Source organism: Rhinolophus hipposideros (assembly GCF_964194185.1).
Source record: "Rhinolophus hipposideros genome assembly, chromosome: 24".
Taxonomy (NCBI): domain Eukaryota; kingdom Metazoa; phylum Chordata; class Mammalia; order Chiroptera; family Rhinolophidae; genus Rhinolophus; species Rhinolophus hipposideros.
Window position 1 is genome coordinate 24,457,940 of NC_138070.1, and position 19,876 is coordinate 24,477,815.

The 19,876-nt window shown below is 36.5% G+C and overlaps 1 protein-coding gene across 4 annotated transcripts in view; it reads left to right on the plus strand.

Annotated features, from left to right (window-relative positions):
- CCDC15 (coiled-coil domain containing 15) overlaps window positions 1-19,876 on the plus strand; it is a 65,419-nt gene that overhangs the window by 42,035 nt on the left and 3,508 nt on the right. For all 4 annotated transcript variants that reach the window (XM_081037099.1, XM_081037097.1, XM_081037098.1 and 1 more), the window contains exon 13: window positions 19,676-19,852. In XM_081037099.1, coding sequence (XP_080893225.1) covers window positions 19,676-19,852 — 177 coding nt within the window. The remainder of the gene's footprint in view (window positions 1-19,675; window positions 19,853-19,876) is intronic.

Consider the following 19,876-nt stretch of genomic DNA (forward strand, 5'->3'; position numbering starts at 1 on the left):
CAGTTTGGAGAGGTAGAGAAATTATTACATTTCAGTTGGGCCAGATGGATTAAATGTGTGTTTACTGGGGAAGTAAATAAGAATGGTGAAGTAGAAAAATCAACATAAACTGAGTCAGGGTGGAAGAAAATAAGAATATTCATGTAGAGTTTTATATAAGAGCTTTCATGTATTTTCTTGTTTGGTACTTTTCAACTATAAAACAAACATTTCTTCAGAGCCTACCCTATGCCAGGCATGAAATAAAGGAAGTTTTTTCTTTACTATATGCTGAGAATGTAAAACTTGAAAATGTGGCAGGGTAGTGGTGCATAGCATATGTTTAGAATCAAATAAACTTAGAATTGAATTTGCCACTTATTCGTTCTGTAACCTTGAGCACACTTCTTCACCACTGAGACTCAGTATCCTTTTTTCTGCTCCGCCCCAGTTTTATTGAGATATTGACGTATAGCACTGTATAAGATGTACAGCATAATGATTTGACTTATATATATTGTGAAATGATTACCACAATGAGTTTAGTTAACATTCATCATCTCATATAGACACAGAAAAAATAAAAGAAAATTTTTTTCCTTGTGGTGAGATTTCCTTGTGATTAGGATCTATTCTCTTAACAACTTTTATATATACCATACATCAGAACTGACGATAGTTATGTTGTACGTTATATCCTTAGTCCTTTAAAAAAAATTTTATTAAAGTATAGTTGGCACACGATATAAAATAGGATAATATCTGTCTTCTAGGTTGCTGATAGAATTAAGTGGAGAAATGTATGTAAAGTACTTAACATTGTATATGGAATTTAATAAAATCACAATAAATAATACCAATTACTACCATGATGATGGTGGTGATTATGATTATGATGATAATGATGCAGCTGCTGCTGATGGTAAATAGGATAAGCATCAAGGGATGCCAGAAAAATGAAGAAAAGGCAATGAAAATAATAATTATAATGCTGCATGAAAAGTGAGGGGCTATAATTAGGACAGTTTAAGGAGGTCAAGAAAGGCTTTGTGGATGAGTTAATACTCAAGCTGGGTCGTAAAGAATGAAGAATGTACAAGATGGTCAAGGAACTTAGTATGAAAATATAAGAAATGTCTGGGAAACAATGTAAAAACTTGGGGTGACTAAATTGGTGGAAGTGAAGTGGCAGAGGGGCTATAACAAAGCTGTTGAAAGATTTTAAGGCAGAAGACTTAGGATCTGATTTGTATTTTAGGAAGATCACTCTGGCAGCAAAGTATGGAATGGTCAGGAGAAGATAGAAGACTAAGGCAAAGAGTCCAGTTAAGCAGGAGATGAGAAGGGCATTGGAACAGAGAGTAATATATTTAATAAAATTTAAGAAGTAGAATCCATGCAACTTAATGACCAGTTGAGTTTGGTGTTGAGAAAGGAGTTTCTAACTTTCTTCTTGGATAACTGAATGAATGGTAGTACCATTAACAAAGATAGGAAATGCCTAAAGAAGAACAGATTTGACATGAAGCTGGTGAGTTCAGTTTTGCACATTGAATTTGAGAAGCCTATGGAATATAAAGGGAGGGTTGACTTATACACATTTGGAAATAAGGAACTAGAGTTCTGGGAGCAATGAGAACTAAAGATTTCTTTAGAAATTTTCAATATGTTGCAACATGAATTTGGACCAAGCACAGAACTACTTCTAGGTAACGGAGAAACAGAGTTTTTGTTAGTCTTGAGGAGGTGAATTAACAAAATCGGAGACTTGAAGGGTCTCAAACATTTTATCAGTTTTCTCATCAAGACAGTTGCAAGTCTAAATTTGTGCTAAAAAGAAGGCTGAAAGGCTAAGTTGAAAATATCTGGAAAACAGAAATTCTCTGTGATTTTGTAGTGCTGACGACATGTAGAATTCATGACCCACCATAGTGAGGTAGAAACAGGGAAACAGGGACCCAATACACCAGACTTTCAGCTGAAAGCAATGAAGAGCTATATACTTAGAAAATGGTCTAACCAACTGTGGAATAAGCCTTAGCCAAAATGCAAAGCAGCCTTGATTCTGCTGAGTGCCTTATTAGATTAAAGTGATGAACCCTGAACTTTGCCTAGCAGAGAAAGGGTGAACTCTTTCTGGTCATAGATAATGTCATTTGGAGCCTCTAAATTTTTTAAAAACAATATTCAGCATTCAGTCAAAATTTTCTAGGCATATCAAAAGATAGAACCAGATGACCAAAAGTCAAGAGAGAGAATGGACAACAGAAGCAGACCCACAGGTGGCACAGATATTAGTGTTAAAACACAAGTACTTTGAAATAATTGATTAATAGTAAATAGACAAAAAGATGGAGAAAACAGATGAAAATATGGAGGATTTCACGAGAGAACTGGAATCTAAAAATTGAATCAAATAGAAAGCCTGAGATTGAAAAATATAATCTTAAAATAGTAACTCAGTAGATACATAATGAAATATCTATTCATACTGGAATAGCTTAAAAAAAACCCAACAATACAAGATATTGATAAGGATATTGATATAGATTAACTGTAGCTCATAAGTCAGTAGTGAAAGTGGAAAACAGCACAGCCACTTTGGAAAACTGTTTAGTATTTTGTATAGTTAAACATACACCTACTTTATGACCCAGCCACTGTACTGCTAGGTATTTCCTCAAGAAAAATGAAAACATACTCATAGAAATGCTGAACAGTGACAGAATATATCATTTTCAAGTGCCTATAGCACATTTGTCAAATTTGGTCATATCCTGGGTTGGTTTTTACAGTATGGTCTCTAATTATAATGACAGTAAGTGGAAAGCAACAAGTAGTACATTTTTTAAAAAAGAATTCTGGGTCAAAGATAAAATTACAATGGAAATTAGGATATACTTTGAAGAGAATAATAATGAAGATAAAACAATCAAAACTTGTCAGATGAGTAGAGGGAATGTTAGAGCCTTAATTGCAATTATGATAAAAAGTAAAAAAGGCTAAAAATCAATGTTTTAAATTTTCATCTTAAGAAGATAGAAAAAAAAAGCCACACACAACAGCAAATCAAACCAGAAGAAGAAAGTCATAAAGAGCAGAAATCAGTGAAATAGAAAGTAAATGTACAATGAGAAGAGCAACAAAGCCAAAACTTGGTTCTTTGAAAATTTGGTTTTGCAAGGGATATATCACTTTTACTAATTAGTAAAAGGGAAAAAGAGAAAACACAATTTACCGATATTAGGAATGAGAAGGAGCTATTACTACAGAACCTAGAGACATTAAATGATACTATGAAGAATTTTACACGAAAATTTTTGATGAAATGGAGAAACTCCTTTAAAAAAATGAAAATGGATGCAAGAAGAAATAGAAATCCAGGTAATCCCATATCATTTAAAGGAATTAAATCAGTTGTTGAAAATCTTACCAAAAAGAAAAACTCAGGCTCAGGTCCAGCCTCAGATATCTTCAATAGTGGATTCTTTCCAAATATTTCAGGGAAAAAATATTGCCAAGTTTTACATAAACTATGCTAGAGAATTTAAACAGGAAATACTTCCAAATAGTTTTTGAGGCTTGCATAACCTTAATACCAGCCTGACAAGGACATTACAAGAAAGCAATGTTACAGATTAATTTCTCTCATGAACATAAAATGTAAAAATACCAAGTAAAGTGTTAGCCCAGACTTTTTTTTTTTTTAATTTTATTGGGGAATATTGGAGAACAGTGTGTTTCTTTAGGGCCCATCAGCTCCAAGTCATTGTCCTTCAATCTAGATGTGGAGGGCGCAGCTCAGCTCCAAGTCCAGTTGCTGTTTTCAGTCTTTAGTTGTAGGGGGCGCAGCCCACCATCCCATGTGGGAATTGAACCGGCAACCTTGTTGTTGAGAGCTCCGCGCTCTAACCAACTGAGCCATCCGGCCGCTTCTCTGGAAGCTCAGTGGCAGCTCGTCTTCAGTCTAGTTGTGGAGGGCACAGCTCACTGGCCCATGTGGGAATTGAATCCGCAACCCTGTTCAGAGCTCATGCTCTAATCAAATGAGCCATTCGGCAGCCCCTTAGCCCAGTGGCTTTTGAGGGGCACTACCGTGTTTCCCCCAAAATAAGACTGGGTCTTATATTAAGTTGTGCTCCAAAAGACACATTAGGGCTTATACTCAGGGGATGTCATCCTGATAAATCTACTAGGGCTTATTTTCCGGTTAGGTCTTATTTTTGGGGAAACACGTACTGAAGGCTCCTGTCCTTGGAGCTTCTGCGTGAGCCTCTGCCTTCCACCCCAGGACAGCTTCTTAACACCACTGAACTTCTCCAGAACCATGGACCCTATGGAAACAAAGCTTTTTGCAACAACACAGTGATGAGGGAAAAACGTGACTAAAATAAAACATTCCAAGATGTTTAAGAATTGTCTTTGAATGGTGGAAATGCATTCTTACTATTCTTTCTGCATTTCTTAATTTTTCAATTTTTTTAAGCCTAAGTATTCTGGAGTTTGGGAGCCTAAGCAATATCTGCATTGTAAGGGGCTCCTTTTTTTTTAGTGATGTTTTTATTGAAATTGGAATTGTAACAGTTTTATTATAGTTGTTCAAGAGTTATGAGAATAAGGAATTTATATCGATAATAATATTGGTACAGACTTGAGTAGCACCATAATAAAAATAAAACTGGGAACATTCAAGAATACATTACTGGGGAGCGTATACATTAATCCTGTTTATAAACAGTGAGCCAGAATATTCACATTTAGGAGACATGCCTCCAGAGGTGCCGTGGGAAGGGGAATGAGGCAGTTGAAATTAGTGGATTTTTACCCCATTTTGGTATATTGCAATTCTGCGTAAGAGTATGTTTGTAAAACAGAAGTTTGAGTACTACAGATTTAGATTATTTCTAAGAATCCTTTCAGCTTTAGCAACTAAAACTCATATATTTTCATTGACAATGGTAATTATTGGTAGTTGTGGACCCTCCCATCCCCACTCTCCTTGACATCTCACTGTCTTTAGTATATGTTATGTGAGGTTTTATGGGTGTACATGTGTATTAGTCAGAGTTTCCCCAGAGAAACAGAACCAACAAGATAATATATATAATCTTGTTGGTTCTGTTTCTCTGAGAGAGAGAGAGAGATTTATTTTGAGGAATTGGCTCACACGATTGTGATGTACAAGTATAAAATTTGCAGGATAGTCCAGCAGACTGAAAATCCAAAGAAGAGCCAATGCTGTAGTTCAAGTCTGAAGGCCATCTGCTGGCAGAATTCCCATAAGGGGCTCCTTGCTGCTGAATATCCTGTTTATTTTGCAATAGAGAGTACAAGGATTCTTGAAATATTTATATGTCAGTCCAGTAATGAGAATGGTTTACCTGTGAGGTGTTTAATAGTTCCTTTGATATATCTTATTCTCAGATGCTTCCCCCCCCAAGATATGTTATACCATGTTTCCCCAAAAATAAGACCTAGCCAGACCATCAGCTCTAATGCATCTTTTGGAGCAAAAATTCATATAAGTCCCGGTATTGTATTATATTGTATATTATATTATATTATATTATATTATATTATATTATATTATATTATATCATAATGTTATTCTATAAAGACCCGGTTTTATAGTAAAATAAGACCAGGTCTTACATGAATTTTTGCTCCAAAAGATGCATTAGAACTGGTTGTCTGACTAGGTCTTATTTTAGGGGAAACATGGTAATGCTATTGTCCTTAAAGCAACTTGATAAAAACTGCAATAAAAAAGTGTGTGTGTGTGTGTGTGTGTGTGTGTGTGTGTGTGTGTGTGTTTCGGATTGCGGTAGAGGAGGCTTGGAAAAATCCTGTGAAGTTGTTTAGGATAGCTTTTAGGCAGGATTCTATTTAAATATTTCAAGCATCTTTTCTATTCTTAATGTTCTTTATGATGTAATTATATAATCTCCCTAGATAACAATTTCAGAATCTAAGAATGTTGGCTCTCAGGAAGTTCATTCTTATATGTAGGCCAGATTTGTCTTACTATAACCTAGTCATTTAGTACAATTATGATCTGGTCTACATCAAAAAAAACCTTTCAGTTCTGTAGTGCCCATGTGTAAGCATTTTACAGACTCATCAGGCGAAAGACAGAATGGAAATTTAGTTCAGTTCATTTAACTGAAGCCAAGACATCCCTGCTCTGGGTATTTTATGTCTAACCTAAATCTTATGACATGTCTACCACATGGCGTAATCAGTGGGGAATTCTTCTTACCTATACCGCTGACCTTTTTTGAAAGCTTTTCTGCTTAAGGCTTTTGTTTTATTGCCATTTTTTCACTGGATAATCTTTTTCTTCTTGGATTTATACTCTTGACCCTGGGAAAAAATACGAAGTTCTTTGTCTTAACAGATGGTATCAGAAAATTAAATCTTGTTGATACTTTGCAAATAATTAAAATTTATTTTTTGCTTTTTTCTTGTTGAGGAAACAAAATCATTTATGCCTTTGCATGGAGGTTATATGATTTAACTTAAAGTCAAAACCACTTATTAGCATTGTAAAATAAACATACACCTGCTTTCTAAACAGGAATTGATAAAAGCTGCTTTACTTCATCCAGTTTAATAAGAATCAAATGATACGTTTCATTCATTCATTGTTAAATTTATTGAATGATGCTATTAGGTTGGTGCAAAAGTAATTGTGGTTTTTGCAATTATTTTAACCTGTTAAACCGCAATTACTTTTGCACCAACCTAATAATTCATTGAGCATTTATTGATTGGTAGAAATGACGCTAGACTTCGGAGATGCAAAAAATGAAAGACGTGATCCTACTCTTCAGGGACCTTACTAGTCATATTTCACTAATAAGGAGGCAGATAAATGAATAGGTAATTATAATGCCATATATTAAGTATTACAAGATGATATAGCATGTGGTTAAGAACTTGGAGAGATATGTGTTTAAATCCCTGTTCTACTACTTACCAGCAATGTGACTTTGGGAAAGTTACCTCTATGAGCCTCAGTTCTCTATAAAACAGGGATAATAATGGCATACGACCTGTGACAATTAAGTTCACGAACTTGTGGCAACAATGTTGCTAACCTTTTTTGATATCAGAGGAATTATTCATTATGAATTTGTACCAACTGGACAAACAATTAGCCAAGTTTACTATTTTGAAGTGCTGTAAAGACTGCGTGAAAAAGTTAGACGACCTGAACTTTTCACCAGTAATTCATGGCTCTTGCATCACGACAATGCACCAGCTCACACGGCACTGTCTGTGAGGGAGTTTTTAGCCAGTAAACAAATAACTGTATTGGAACACCCTCCCTATTCACCTGATCTGGCTCCCAATGACTTATTTCTTTCCCCGAAGATAAAGGGAATATTGAAAGGAAGACATTTTGATGACATTCAGGACATCAAGGGTAATACGATGACAGCTCTGATGGCCATTCCAGAAAAAGGATTCCAAAATTGTTTTGAAGGGTGGACTGGGTGGTGGCATTGGTGCATAGCTTCCTAAGGGAAGTACTTGGGAGGTGACCATAGTGATATTCGGCAATGAGGTATGTAGCACTTTTTCTAGGATGAATTCGCGAACTTAATTGTCTTATTTTCGTATACCTCATAAAGTTGCGTGAGGATTAAATGAAGTAATGTAAATGTGCTTAATACAGAACCTGGCACATAGTATGTGCTCAATAAATGTTAGTTGCCAAATATTTAAGGGAAAAAGTTACGCCAAGTTTTACATAAAATAATCCAGAGAATGGAAAATGGGGAATACTTCCCCAAATAATTATAGAGGCCAGTATAACCTTAGTGCCAACCTAGCAAGAACATTACAAGAAAGCAATGTTGCAGATCAATTTCTCACATAAAAACCTCACGTAAAATATTAGTAAAATAAAATATTTCTTGCAACATCATTAGAAGAAAAAAATTACAAGATTATATGAGAGCACAGAAACTGTGTTTTGAACCCAAAATTTGGGGTATGATATAGCAGAAGGACAGGGAAGACTTTCTGGATGAGTTTTGAAGGATTAGAAATAGTAATGTGAGAGAAAATGGGAATTGGATGGGGGGAAAGAATAGATGGGAATTGTAGGCAAAGGAATAGCATTGTGAACTCAGTGACTCCTAAGAGAATAGGACACTTCTGACATTAATGGGATTGGAGCTAATGTAATGGCAAGAGATGAGCCTTAAGAAATACGGAAAGACAAGATCGTGAAGAGCGTTGGGTCATGACAAGGATTTTGGATTTTATCCTGAAAACAGGAGCCATTTAGAGGCATTCTGGAGAATAGATAAGATGACTGAAACTAGATGTTAGGAGATTAGTGAAGTAATAAACTTAGAAGATGAGAGGTAAAATTAATTTTTTACAAAAGATTGTTATATATTAAACCCTAACTGTGTGTCAGACATTTTACATAGATTATCATCTCATTTAATTGATACTCAATCCTGCAGGCTAGTGGTAGCTACTATTCATTGCGTGTTTACAGTGTGCCAGGCATAGTGCTGAGTGTTTTAGAGGCATTAGGTCATTTCCTCACTTCAGTAACCTGATTAGGTAAATTTTATTCTTTTCATTTTACAGATGAGAAAACGATCCCTGGAGAGATTAAGTAATTTTCCTAAGATTAAGATCACACTTAGCAAGGGCAGAACTGGGATTCAATCCCAGATTTATGTGACTAATGTTTTTGGAGCCTGTAACACGGCCTTTCAGATAAGCCAGGACCAGGGAGGCAATGAGGAGGTGGCAATTTTAGGAGCAATAAGAGATAAAATTGATAAGATTTTGTCAGAGAATTCAGGGATCAGTCCCAGGTTTATGGCTTACACCACCAGGTAAATGGGGTACTATAAAACAGATTTGCCAGAAAGGAGGTACATAGAAATAGAATTCAAGGATCAGTCCCAGGTTTATGGTTTAAACCACCAGGTAAATGGGGTACTATAAAACAGATTTGCCAGAAAGGAGGTACATAGAAATGGAGAGGATAAGTTTAGTTTGGAGCATATTTGGTTTGATATGCTTAAAGGAAATCCAACTAAAGAATCCAGTAGGAAATATTAAGTTTTAGTAATGATTTCAGAAATCGCTAAGGCAGAATACTATCAGAATCAGGAAATGGGGAGATGGAGAGAAAGGTTGAACAGAAGAACAGAATCGGCAGGCCAATATTTAGACTGTGCTAGATTAGACCTTAATCCTGTTGTGCTAAAGAGGAAGATTTCTCCCAGCTCCTTGAGAAGTTATTTTTCTAACAGGGCATCTCTTTAACCCTTGAAGTAAACTTGTTTCTTAATCTTAGAAGCAGAATTCCTTTTATTTAAAAGTGGTGGTGGCACATTTTTGTGATTGTTCAAGAAGAAAGAATCCACAGAACCAAAAAGGTAGCCCTCGTTTTCGGTTCCCGGTTTCTCTTTTAGTTTAACTTTGTGAAAGATTAGTGGTGTGACCTTAGCATATGGCAGGTGACTGAGTAACAAGAAGAGTTTTTGAGTTGTTGTTGAAATTACAATAAAATATTTTTAATGCAGTTTGCCTGTGATATCAATTTGTTTTCAGAAATCTCTTCAAGATGGAAATATTGATGACTACTTGTTTTGTTGTGCAAACACCATTGTAGCAATGTTTTATATTCTTACTCCTTCAAAAAAAATTTTTTTTCAGTTACACCTGACATTCAATATTATATTAGTTTCAAGTATGCAGCATAGTGGTTTGACATTTATATAATTAATGAAGTGATCACCCCGATAAGTCTAGTATCCACCTGACACTATACATAGTTACTGCAGTATTATTGACTATATATCCTATGCTGTCCTTTACATCCCGTGACTACTTTGTAACTGCTAATAGGCACTTCTTAATCCCTTCACCTTTTACCCCCAGCCTCCCAGCCCCCCTCCCATCTGGCAGCCACCAGTTTGTTCTCTGTATAAGTTTGTTTTGTTTGTTCATTTATTTTTTAGACTCCACATATAAGTGAAATCATATCTTTTTCTGACTTATTTTACTTATCATGATACCTTCTAGGTCCATTCATATTGTTGCAAATGGTAAGATTTCATTCTTTTTTATGGCCAAGTAATATTTCATTGTATAAATGTACCACATCTTGTTTATCCAGTCATCTATTGATGGACACTTAGGTTGCTTCCATATTTTGGCAGTTGCATATGAAATGTCCTTCTTTGTCTCTTGTTATAGTCTTTGTTTTAAAGGCTATTTTGTTTGATGTAAGTATTGCTTCCCCAGATTTTTTTTCATTTCTGTATGTATGAAATATCTTTTTTATCCCTTTATTTTCAGTCTGTGTGTGTCTTTTGATCTGCAGTGGGTCTCTGGTAGGCAGCATATGTGCGGGTCTTGTTTTCTTACCCATTCAGCCACCCTATGTCTTTTGATTAGAGCATTTACTCCATTTACATTTAAAGTAATTATTGATAGGTATGTAATTATTGCCATTTTATTCATATTTTTATCTTTTTTTTCTTTCTTTTTCTTAAAGAAGTCCCTTTAACATTTCTTATGATACAGATTTGGTGGTGATGAAATCCTTTAGTTTTTTCTTGTCTGGGAAGCTCTTTATGTCTCCTTCAATTCTAAAGGACAGCCTTGCTGGGTAGGGTAATCGTGGTTGTAGGTTCCAATTTGTCATCACTTTGAATATTTCATGCCAATCTCTCTGGCCTGCAAATTTTCTGTTGAGAAGTCAGCTGACTGTCTTATGGGAGCTCCCTTGTATGTAATTCTTACTCCCTTTTACTAGAATTCTGACACTGGTTTCAGAATACCTTTTGGCATTCTGAACCACTTTAATTGTATTCATGTCAATGCTCTGGAAAAACCCCATATATTGACATGTTGATTTCTGACCTAGTTTAATTTCTATTGTGTATAAGTAAAAGGTATATTTATGCAAGAGGCCCTAAAGACATCATCAGAAAAGAACAAAAACTTGTTGTTTTTTTTTGGTCTCTATTTCATTTAATTCCTCTCTGATCTTTATTATGTCCTTTCTTGTACTCCCTTTGGGCTAATTTTGCTGTTCTTTTTCCAGTTCCCTTAGGTGTGGGAATAAGCTGTTGATTTGAGATTTTTCTTATTTTTTTAGGTAGGCCTGCAGTGCTATAAATTTCCCTCGTAGGACTGCTTTCGCTGCATCCCATGGATTTTTGGTCATTGTGTTTTCATTTTCCTTTGTCTCAAAGTAGCTTTTGATTTCTTCCTTGATCTCATTGTTGACCCATTCATTATTTAGTAACATGTTATTCAGCCTCCATGTGTTTGTGTGTCTTCCAGTTTTTTTCTTGTAATTGATTTCTAATTTCATAACACTGTGGTCAGAGAAGAGGCTTGATATGATTTAAATTTTTTTAAATTTATTGAGATTTGTTTTGTGGCCTAACATGTGGTCTGTCTTGGAAATGTTCCATGTGTGCTTGAGAGGAATGTATATTCTGCAGTTTTGGGGTGAAATGCTCTAAAAATATCGATTAAATCCAACTGGTTCAATCTGTCATTTAAGGCGACTGTTTCCATATTGATTTTCTGTCTGGAAGACCTGTCCCTTGTTGTCAGCGGTATGTTGACATCCCTATTATGATAGTGTTACAGCCGATCTCTGTTTTTATGTCACTCAATATCTGTTTTATATATTTTGTTGGGTGCATTGATGTTTACTAGGTTGACCTTAGTACTCTTTTAAAAAGAGCAAGGTGACATATTTTAAAGTCAGTTATGAATGAGCATGTGCCTGTTTTGATCTTTCCCTTCATCATCTTTCACACATTCCTAGGACACTGCCTCATATGCCTTTAAATCTTGATCTTCATGGTATAAAAACGTATCTCTTGGCCCAAGTTGCAATAATGAGATTTCTCACCTCTATCCTATTACAACTTTATATTGCATTTGAATTTGAATCCTACCATAAAACCTGTGTTTATGTTCTATACTCTTCGAGGAATACTCAGTTTAGACTTAAGCAGTTGTAGCTCAGGAAAGAACAACAAGTGTGGGAGAACAGTTGTTAAGAAAATCCTTGTTTATAGTGGCCTTGTCACTCTGCTAAAGCTGGCCTGTGATTAGCTGTCAGAATCTGTATCGACTCAGCTCCTCATACGGCACAACTACCATGTCTCTTGTACTTTTCCAGTCCCTGATCTTTCAGCCTTTGTAGAACTGCTTCCTGGTTTTAAATATATGCTTGTGTTAATCTAACTAAAAGGAAGGCCTTAATTCCCCTGGAGTAAATAGCTGGCCACGAATGGATAGAAGCACAGAATTTTCAACAGTCCGTGATTTATTGAAGAAGTATGAGTGTGAATTGATCTCACACTACTGTTCAGGAAACAATAGCTCATTTGTTTCAAAGTAATTTTTAGCAACTAAAATTATCAGTGTATGTTTATAAGTTATGGTTTTGAGTCAGTCATATTTCTTAACAAAAGCTCTTTACTTAGGTTTCTGATGATTTTTCTCAATGAGCTGCTCATTTTCTCTTTACTTGGAGGTGTTTTTTAAAATACGTATAATTGATGTTCAATAAACTGCACATATTTAAAGTATAAACTTTGATGTTCTGACATATATACATAGGGTGCCAAAAAATGTATACATTTTAAGAGATGTCATCTATGTGTTACTCTTTGAAGTTTAATTGAATTACGGTAGCAATGTGTAGTGTGACGTTCGCTCAAAAGATGGCATTAATCAAATGAATGCTCGTGTCATTCATTGTATTACAATTTTAATACAGTTTTTTTCCTTTCTTAAAATGTGTATACATTTTTTTGGCACCCTCTGCATGCACGTGTGCACACACGCACGCACACACATACGTACACAAATGAAACGTTTACAAATGATTGTAAATGTATTTATCATCATCAAAAGTTTCCTCATGCCCTTGGTAGCCGCTCTTCCCTGCCCCTTCCTAACTCTTCCTACCCATCAACCACTGGTTTGCTTTAGGTCATTATAGATTAGTTTGTGTTTTCTGGAATCTTACAGTGTATACTGTTTGCCCAGCTTCTTTTACTCAGCATGATTATTTTGAGATTCATCCCTGTCGTGTGTATAAAGAGTTCATTCCTTTTTGCTGGTGAATAGTATTCCATTGTATGGATAGACCACAATTTGTTTATCCATTCAATAGGTTGATGGACATTTGGGTTACTTTCAGTTTGGCACTATTACAAATAAAACACCAATGAACATTAATGGAAATGTGTTACTTTTCCTCTTGGGTAAATACCTGGGAGTGGAAAGCCTAGATCATATCATAGATACATATTTCATTTTTTAAAGAAACTGTCAAACTGTTTTCCAAAGTGTTTTACCATTGTATATTACCACCAGTAGTGCAAGAGAATTCAAGTTCCCTTATATCTTCACCAACACTTGGTATGGTCATTCTTTTTTATTTTAGCTGTTTGAATAGGTATGTAGTAGTATCTCATTGTGATTTTAGTTTGCATTTCCTGAATGACTAAAGCTCTTGTGCATCTTTTCAGGTGTTTGTCATCTGTATATCGTTTTTGATGAAGTGACTGTTCAAACCCAAATTTTTAAATCGAGTTGTTGTCTTACTGTTGAGTTTAAGAGTTCTTCAATATAATTTGGATACAAGTTCTTTACCAGATATATGCTTTGCAAAAATTTTCTCCCAGTCTGAGACTTGTCTTTCCATCTTTGTCTTTTAAAGAGCAAAAGTTTTAAAATTTTGATGAATTCCTGTTTTTTACAGATTGTGCTTTTGGTGTTATATTTAAGAAATCATTGCCTAGCCACAGATCACAAAAATTTTCTTGTTTTCTTCTAGAAAGATTATTTTAGGTTTTACATCTAGGTCTATGATCCAATTTGAGTTAATTTTCATGTATGGTGTGAAGTTTATTTTTTTTTTTTTGCGTGTGGCTATCCATTTGTTGAAAAGGCCATTCTTTCTTTGCCGAATTGCTTTTGTGCATTTGTTAAAAATCAGCTGTCCAACAAACAATAAAAGAGAATTGACAAGTTGAACTTCATCAAAATTAAAAACCATCAAGAAAATGAAAAACAACTACAGAATGGGAGATAGTATTTGCAAATCATGTATCTGAGAAGAGACTTGTGTTTAGACTATATAAGGAACTCTTACAACTCAATAATAAAAAGGCAACCCAATTAAGAAGTGAACAAAGGATTTAAATATTTCTCCCAGGAAAATATACAAATGGCTAATAAACCCATGAAAAGATGCTCAATGTCATTATTGGGGAAGTCAAAACCACAATGAGATAACACTTCACGCACACTACAATGGCTATAATAAAAAAAGACAAGTAATAATAAGCATTAATGAGGATATAGAAATTAGAATTTCCATAGATGGTTGGTGGAGAATATAAGATGGTACAGTCACTTTGGAAAACAGTTTTTCAGTTTCTTAAAAAGTTAAACATAGAGTTTCAATTCCATTGCTGGCTATATACCTGAGAACAGAAAATGTCCATCCACACAAAAACTTATATAAATGTTTTTAGCAGCATTATTCATGAAAAGCAGGAAATGGAAGCATCCCAAATGTCTAAAAACTGATGAATAGATAAATAAAACGTAGTATATCTGTATATTAGCAATAAAAAGGAAAGAAGTAATGATACATGTTACAACGTGGATGGACTTTGAAAACATTATGACAAATGAAAGAAGCCAGTCACAAAAGTCCGCATATTGTACATGTATGACCCCATTTATACGAAATACCTAGAATAGGCAACTCTACAGAGATAGAGACGTTCGTAGTTACGTAGGGCTGTCGGAGAGGATGTGGCGAGTGACTGCTAATGAGTACAAGGTTTCTTATGGAGGTGATAAAAATGTTCTCAAATTACATTATGGTCATGGTGAACTTTATGGTATGCAAATTATATCTCAGTAAAGGTGTTTAAAAAAATGAGTTGCCTGTATATGTGTGGGTTTATTTGTGGACTTTCTTTTCTGTTCCATTATCTATCTTTATGCTGATACCGTGCTGTTTTGATTAGTGTAATTTTATAGCAATGTTTGAAATTAGATGGTGTTAGTCCTCCATTTTTACCCCCAGAGTTGTCGTAGCTATTCTCGGCCTTTGCATTTCCATATGAATTTTAAAATCAGTTTGTCAATTCCTACAAAAAATTCTTCTTGGATTTTGATTGTGACTGTGTTGAAGCTAGATAACTTGGGGACATTTGTCATCTTAAAAATATCAAGTCTTACAAACCTTGAAGAAGGTATCTCTCCTTTATTTAGCTCTTCTTTAATAATTTTTCTCAGTTATAGATTTCAGTGTATAGGTCTTTCATATCTTTTGTCAAATCTATCCCCAAAATCATATTTTTGTTGCTATTATAAATGGTATTCTTATTTTTTAAAGATTTTATTGGGGAAGGGAAACAGGACTTTATTGGGGAACAGTGTGTATTTCCAGGACTTTTTATTTGGGAACAGTAGTGTGTTTTTCCCAGGACTCATCAGCTCCATCCAAGTTAAGTTGTCCTTTTAATCTTAGTTGCAGGGGGCACAACCCACAACCCCACCATCCCTTGCGGGAGTCGAACCGGCAACCTTGTGGTTGAGAGCCCAGGCTCCAACCAACTGAGCCATCCGGCAGCTCCGCGGCAGCTCAGCTCAAGGTGCTGTGTTCAATCTTAGTTTCAGGGGGCACAGCCCACCATCCCTTGCAGGAGTCAAACCAGCAGTCTTGTGGTTGAGAGCCCACGCACCAACCAACTGAGCCACCTGGGAGCTCAGCGGCAGCTCATTGACTTCATTCTAGTTGCAGAGGGCGCAGCTCACTGGCCCATGTGGGAATCGAACCGGCAGCCCCGTTGCCCAGAGCTTGCTCTCTAACCAACTGAGCCACCTGTCTGCCCGTAAATGGTATTTTTTAAATTTCAATTTCTGATTTTAGTATATGGAAATGCACAGTTAATTTTTGGATGTGGATCTTATACCCTGCAGCCTTCTTAAACTCACTTAATTCCATTGGATTTTTTAATATGCTGATCCTGCCATCTTTAAACAAAGACAGTTTTAGTTCTTCCTTTAAATCTGGATGTCTTACATTTATCTTTCTTGCCTGATTACACTGGCTAGAACATCCAGTACTATGTTGAATGGAAGTAATGAAAGTAGAAAATCCCTGATCTTAGGGAGAAAGTATTTAGTCTTTTCACCATTAAATACAATATTAGCTGTAGCTTTTTCATAGGTGCCATTTATCAGACTGAAGAAGTTCCCTTTTGTTGAGAATTTTTATCCATACACATACACACGCACACACACACACACACGCACACACACACACACACACACATAGTTGGCCCTTGAATGCATGGATTTAAATCCGCATGTAAGTGACTCACACAGTTCAAACCCATGTTGTTCAAGGGTCAACTATAGTTTTTCTATTTTAGTTTGTTAATATGGTGAATTGGGTTCCCAGACTCAGTTCCAACCTGGGTGGGGAAGGGATTCCTCCACACCAACAGACAATTCTCAAACACCAGCAGAGTGTCTAAGAATTCAACTAAATTCTGGCACTACCCATAGATAGAATAGATTTCACAGGTTAAGGGTTCAGTCCTACAAAACTATTTGTCTGTCCCCCTTCCCCTCTCCCAACTTCCATCAACCACTTATCTTTTCACTGTCTCCGTTGTTTTGCCATTTCCAGAATGTAACAGTAGTTGGAATCATACAGTATATAGCCTTTTCAGGTTGGCTTCTTTCACTTAGTAATACACATTTAAGTTTCTCCATGTCTTTGCATGTCTTGGTAGCTCATTTTTTAGCGCTGAATAATATTCCATTGTCTGGATGTACTACAGTTTATCCATTCACCTATTGAAGGACATCTTGGTTGCTTCCAAGATTTGGCAGTTATGAATAAAGCTGCTATAGACATCAATGTGCAGGTTTTGTATGGATGTATTTTCACCTCCTTTGGGTAAATACCAACTAGCATGATTGCTGGATCTTATGGTAAGAGTGTGTTTCGTAAAACAGCTATATCATTTTGCATCCTACCAATACAGAATGAGAGTGCCTGTTGCGCTGTATCATCGCTAGGATTTGGTGTCATCAGTGTTTCAGATTTTGGCCATTCTAATAGGTGACATGATATGGAGCAACTTTTCATATAATTATTTGCCCTCTGTACACCTTCTTTGCTGAAATGTCTGTTGAGGTCTTTTGCTCATTTTTTAATTGTTGTTTGCTTTCTTGCTGTCGAGTTTTAAGAGATTTTTGTATATTTTGGATAATAGTTCTTTATCAGATGTGCTTTTTACAAATACTTTCTCTCAGTCTATGGCTTGTCTTCAACTTCTTTTGACAGCATCTTTTGGAGAGCATATGTTTTTGATTTTAATGGAGTCCACCTCATCAATTGTTTCTTTTATAGATCATGTCTTTGGTGTTGTATCTAAAAAGTCACCACCATATCCAAGATCATGTAGATTTTCTCTTAACTTATATTCTAGGAGATTTATGGTTTTGTGTTTTGCATTTAGCTCTATGACCCATTTTGAGTTATTTGTATGAAGAGTGTAAGTGTTTAGATTCATTTTTTGCACTTGGATGTTCAGTTGTCCCCACGCTATTTATTGAAAAGACTCTTTGCTCCATTGTATTGCTTTTGCTCCTGCCAAAGATCAAGGGGCTGTATTTATGAGGGTTTATTTCTGTTGCGTCCTGCACAACACAAGCCGTGGGAAGGCGAGGGAGGTGGCGAGGGTTAAACTATCATAAAGAGACAGAGACTCAAATATAGTTAAATCACAGAGGACCAAGGGACTCACAGCCTCAAGGGACTGGAGCCCCGAATCGGGTCGAATCGGGTCACGTGGGTATTTATTGATTTTTTACAATAGAGATCACATGATTAGGGGCAGGGTCTGCGGAACTCTTACACCATACAATAATCATTCATTCCAAATCCCATAATCGTCCCAAAGCAACGGATGCATACCATCCCCCAAATGACCAAGGTGTGGTGCATACAATCCCTGGGGGAACAAGTCTCACAAGATAAGATTATCCCATGAGCCAAACAGGAGGGGTGAGATGCTATTGTTCTAATGGGTCCATTACACCTGAGGGTAAAGGACAACAGTTGAGGCATGCGTCAGCAGCTTCTCAGAAGAGGAGGGGCACAGCTACCTCCTAACTTTACATTAGCTCATGGGGGTCCCGTCTGGCTTAGGTTGTTTCTCCCGTGAGAAATCTTACCCGTCTTTGACTGCAGACCCTGCTTACGAGGACCAAACATGGAGACTTAGGGTAGCATAAACTCAACCCCAATGAGGGACAATCCCGCAGGGTCACCTTTCCCTAAGGAAAGATTGGAGGGGACAGACTGCTAGGTTACTGTGTGACTACATATTTCTGGGCTCTCCATTTTGTCCCATGTTTTATTTGTCTGTTCTTTCACCAATACCACACACACTATCTTGATTACTGTAGCTTTATAGTAAGTCTTAAAGTCCAACCTTGTTCCTCTTCAATATGGGGCAATCCGGGACTTTTGCCTCTCCATATAAACTTTAGAGCCAGTTTGTTAATATCCACAAAAGTTGCCTTTGTGTCCCTGGACTTTCAGCTCCATCTCCTCAACTCAGGGAATACACAAGGCTCTACCTCAATTGCCCTGCCCTGTTCTGCTGCTTGGAAACTTTCAAGGCAGTAAGCGTGGGCAGATATAGGGCTCACTTCATTTGTTTACCATCTGTCAAGGATCATTGTCTTTCATTGCAGAAGGTCCAGAATCTTGAAAACCATTGGTTATTTATTTATTTACTTACTTTTTTTTTTTTTAAGGAATTTTTTTTTTTTAAGATTTTTTTATTGGGGAAGGGGAACAGGACTTTATTGGGGGAACAGTGTGTACTTCCAGGCCTTTTTTCCAAGTCAAGTTGTTGTCCTTTTAGTCTTAGTTGTAGAGGGTGCAGCTCAGCTCCAGGTCCAGTTGCCGTTGCTAGTTGCAGGGGGCACAGCCCACCATCTCTTGCGGCAGTTGAACCGGTAACCTTGTGGTTGAGAGGACGCGCTCCAACCAACTGAGCCCACTGACCCATGTGGGAATCGAACTGGCAGCCTTCGGAGTTAGGAGCATGAAGCTCTAACCGCCTGAGCCACTGGGCCGGCCCATATTTACTCATTCATTCATTCATTCATTCAATTTTGCCTGGTCAGTTGGTCGATTTATTTATTTGGTTGTTTAGGTGGGAGGGAAATCTGGTTTCCGTTATTCCATTTTTGCCCAAAGCAGAAGTCCTGTCTACTTGTAGTTTTAACCTGAGAAAGCTCTTGTACTTGGATTCTTACAGAAAAACTCTTGGTAGTAACCATTGGTCATTTCCATTTGAGAGTATATATGTGTACACACACACACAAACACACACACACATTTGAGAGTATATATGTGTACACACACACACACACACTTATACACACCCCCCGAGCTGTAGGATAAACTCAAATCAGCCAACACTAGTTTTGGAAGCTGTTCTAGGGGTGTTAAACTGATTTCCTGACTCCCTTGTTTATGGGAATTTCTTGAGTTATTTGGACCTAGAAGCTAAATCTAAATAATTTCATGAAATTCCTAACCATGTTATGATTTTGTTCTCAGAATTAAGAAAAAGAAAGAGCAGCAACGTTATGCTGAAGAGCAGAGGATGTTAAGAATGAACGTTCATGAAGAGCCATGTTCAGGGGAAAAGATGAGCGAGATGTTCGCCCAGCTACAACTTGAGGAAATAAAAGGAGCCAGAGAAAAACAGCAACAGAGAGAAAGGGAATACCAAAGGTACTTTGAAAAGTTTTGCATGGA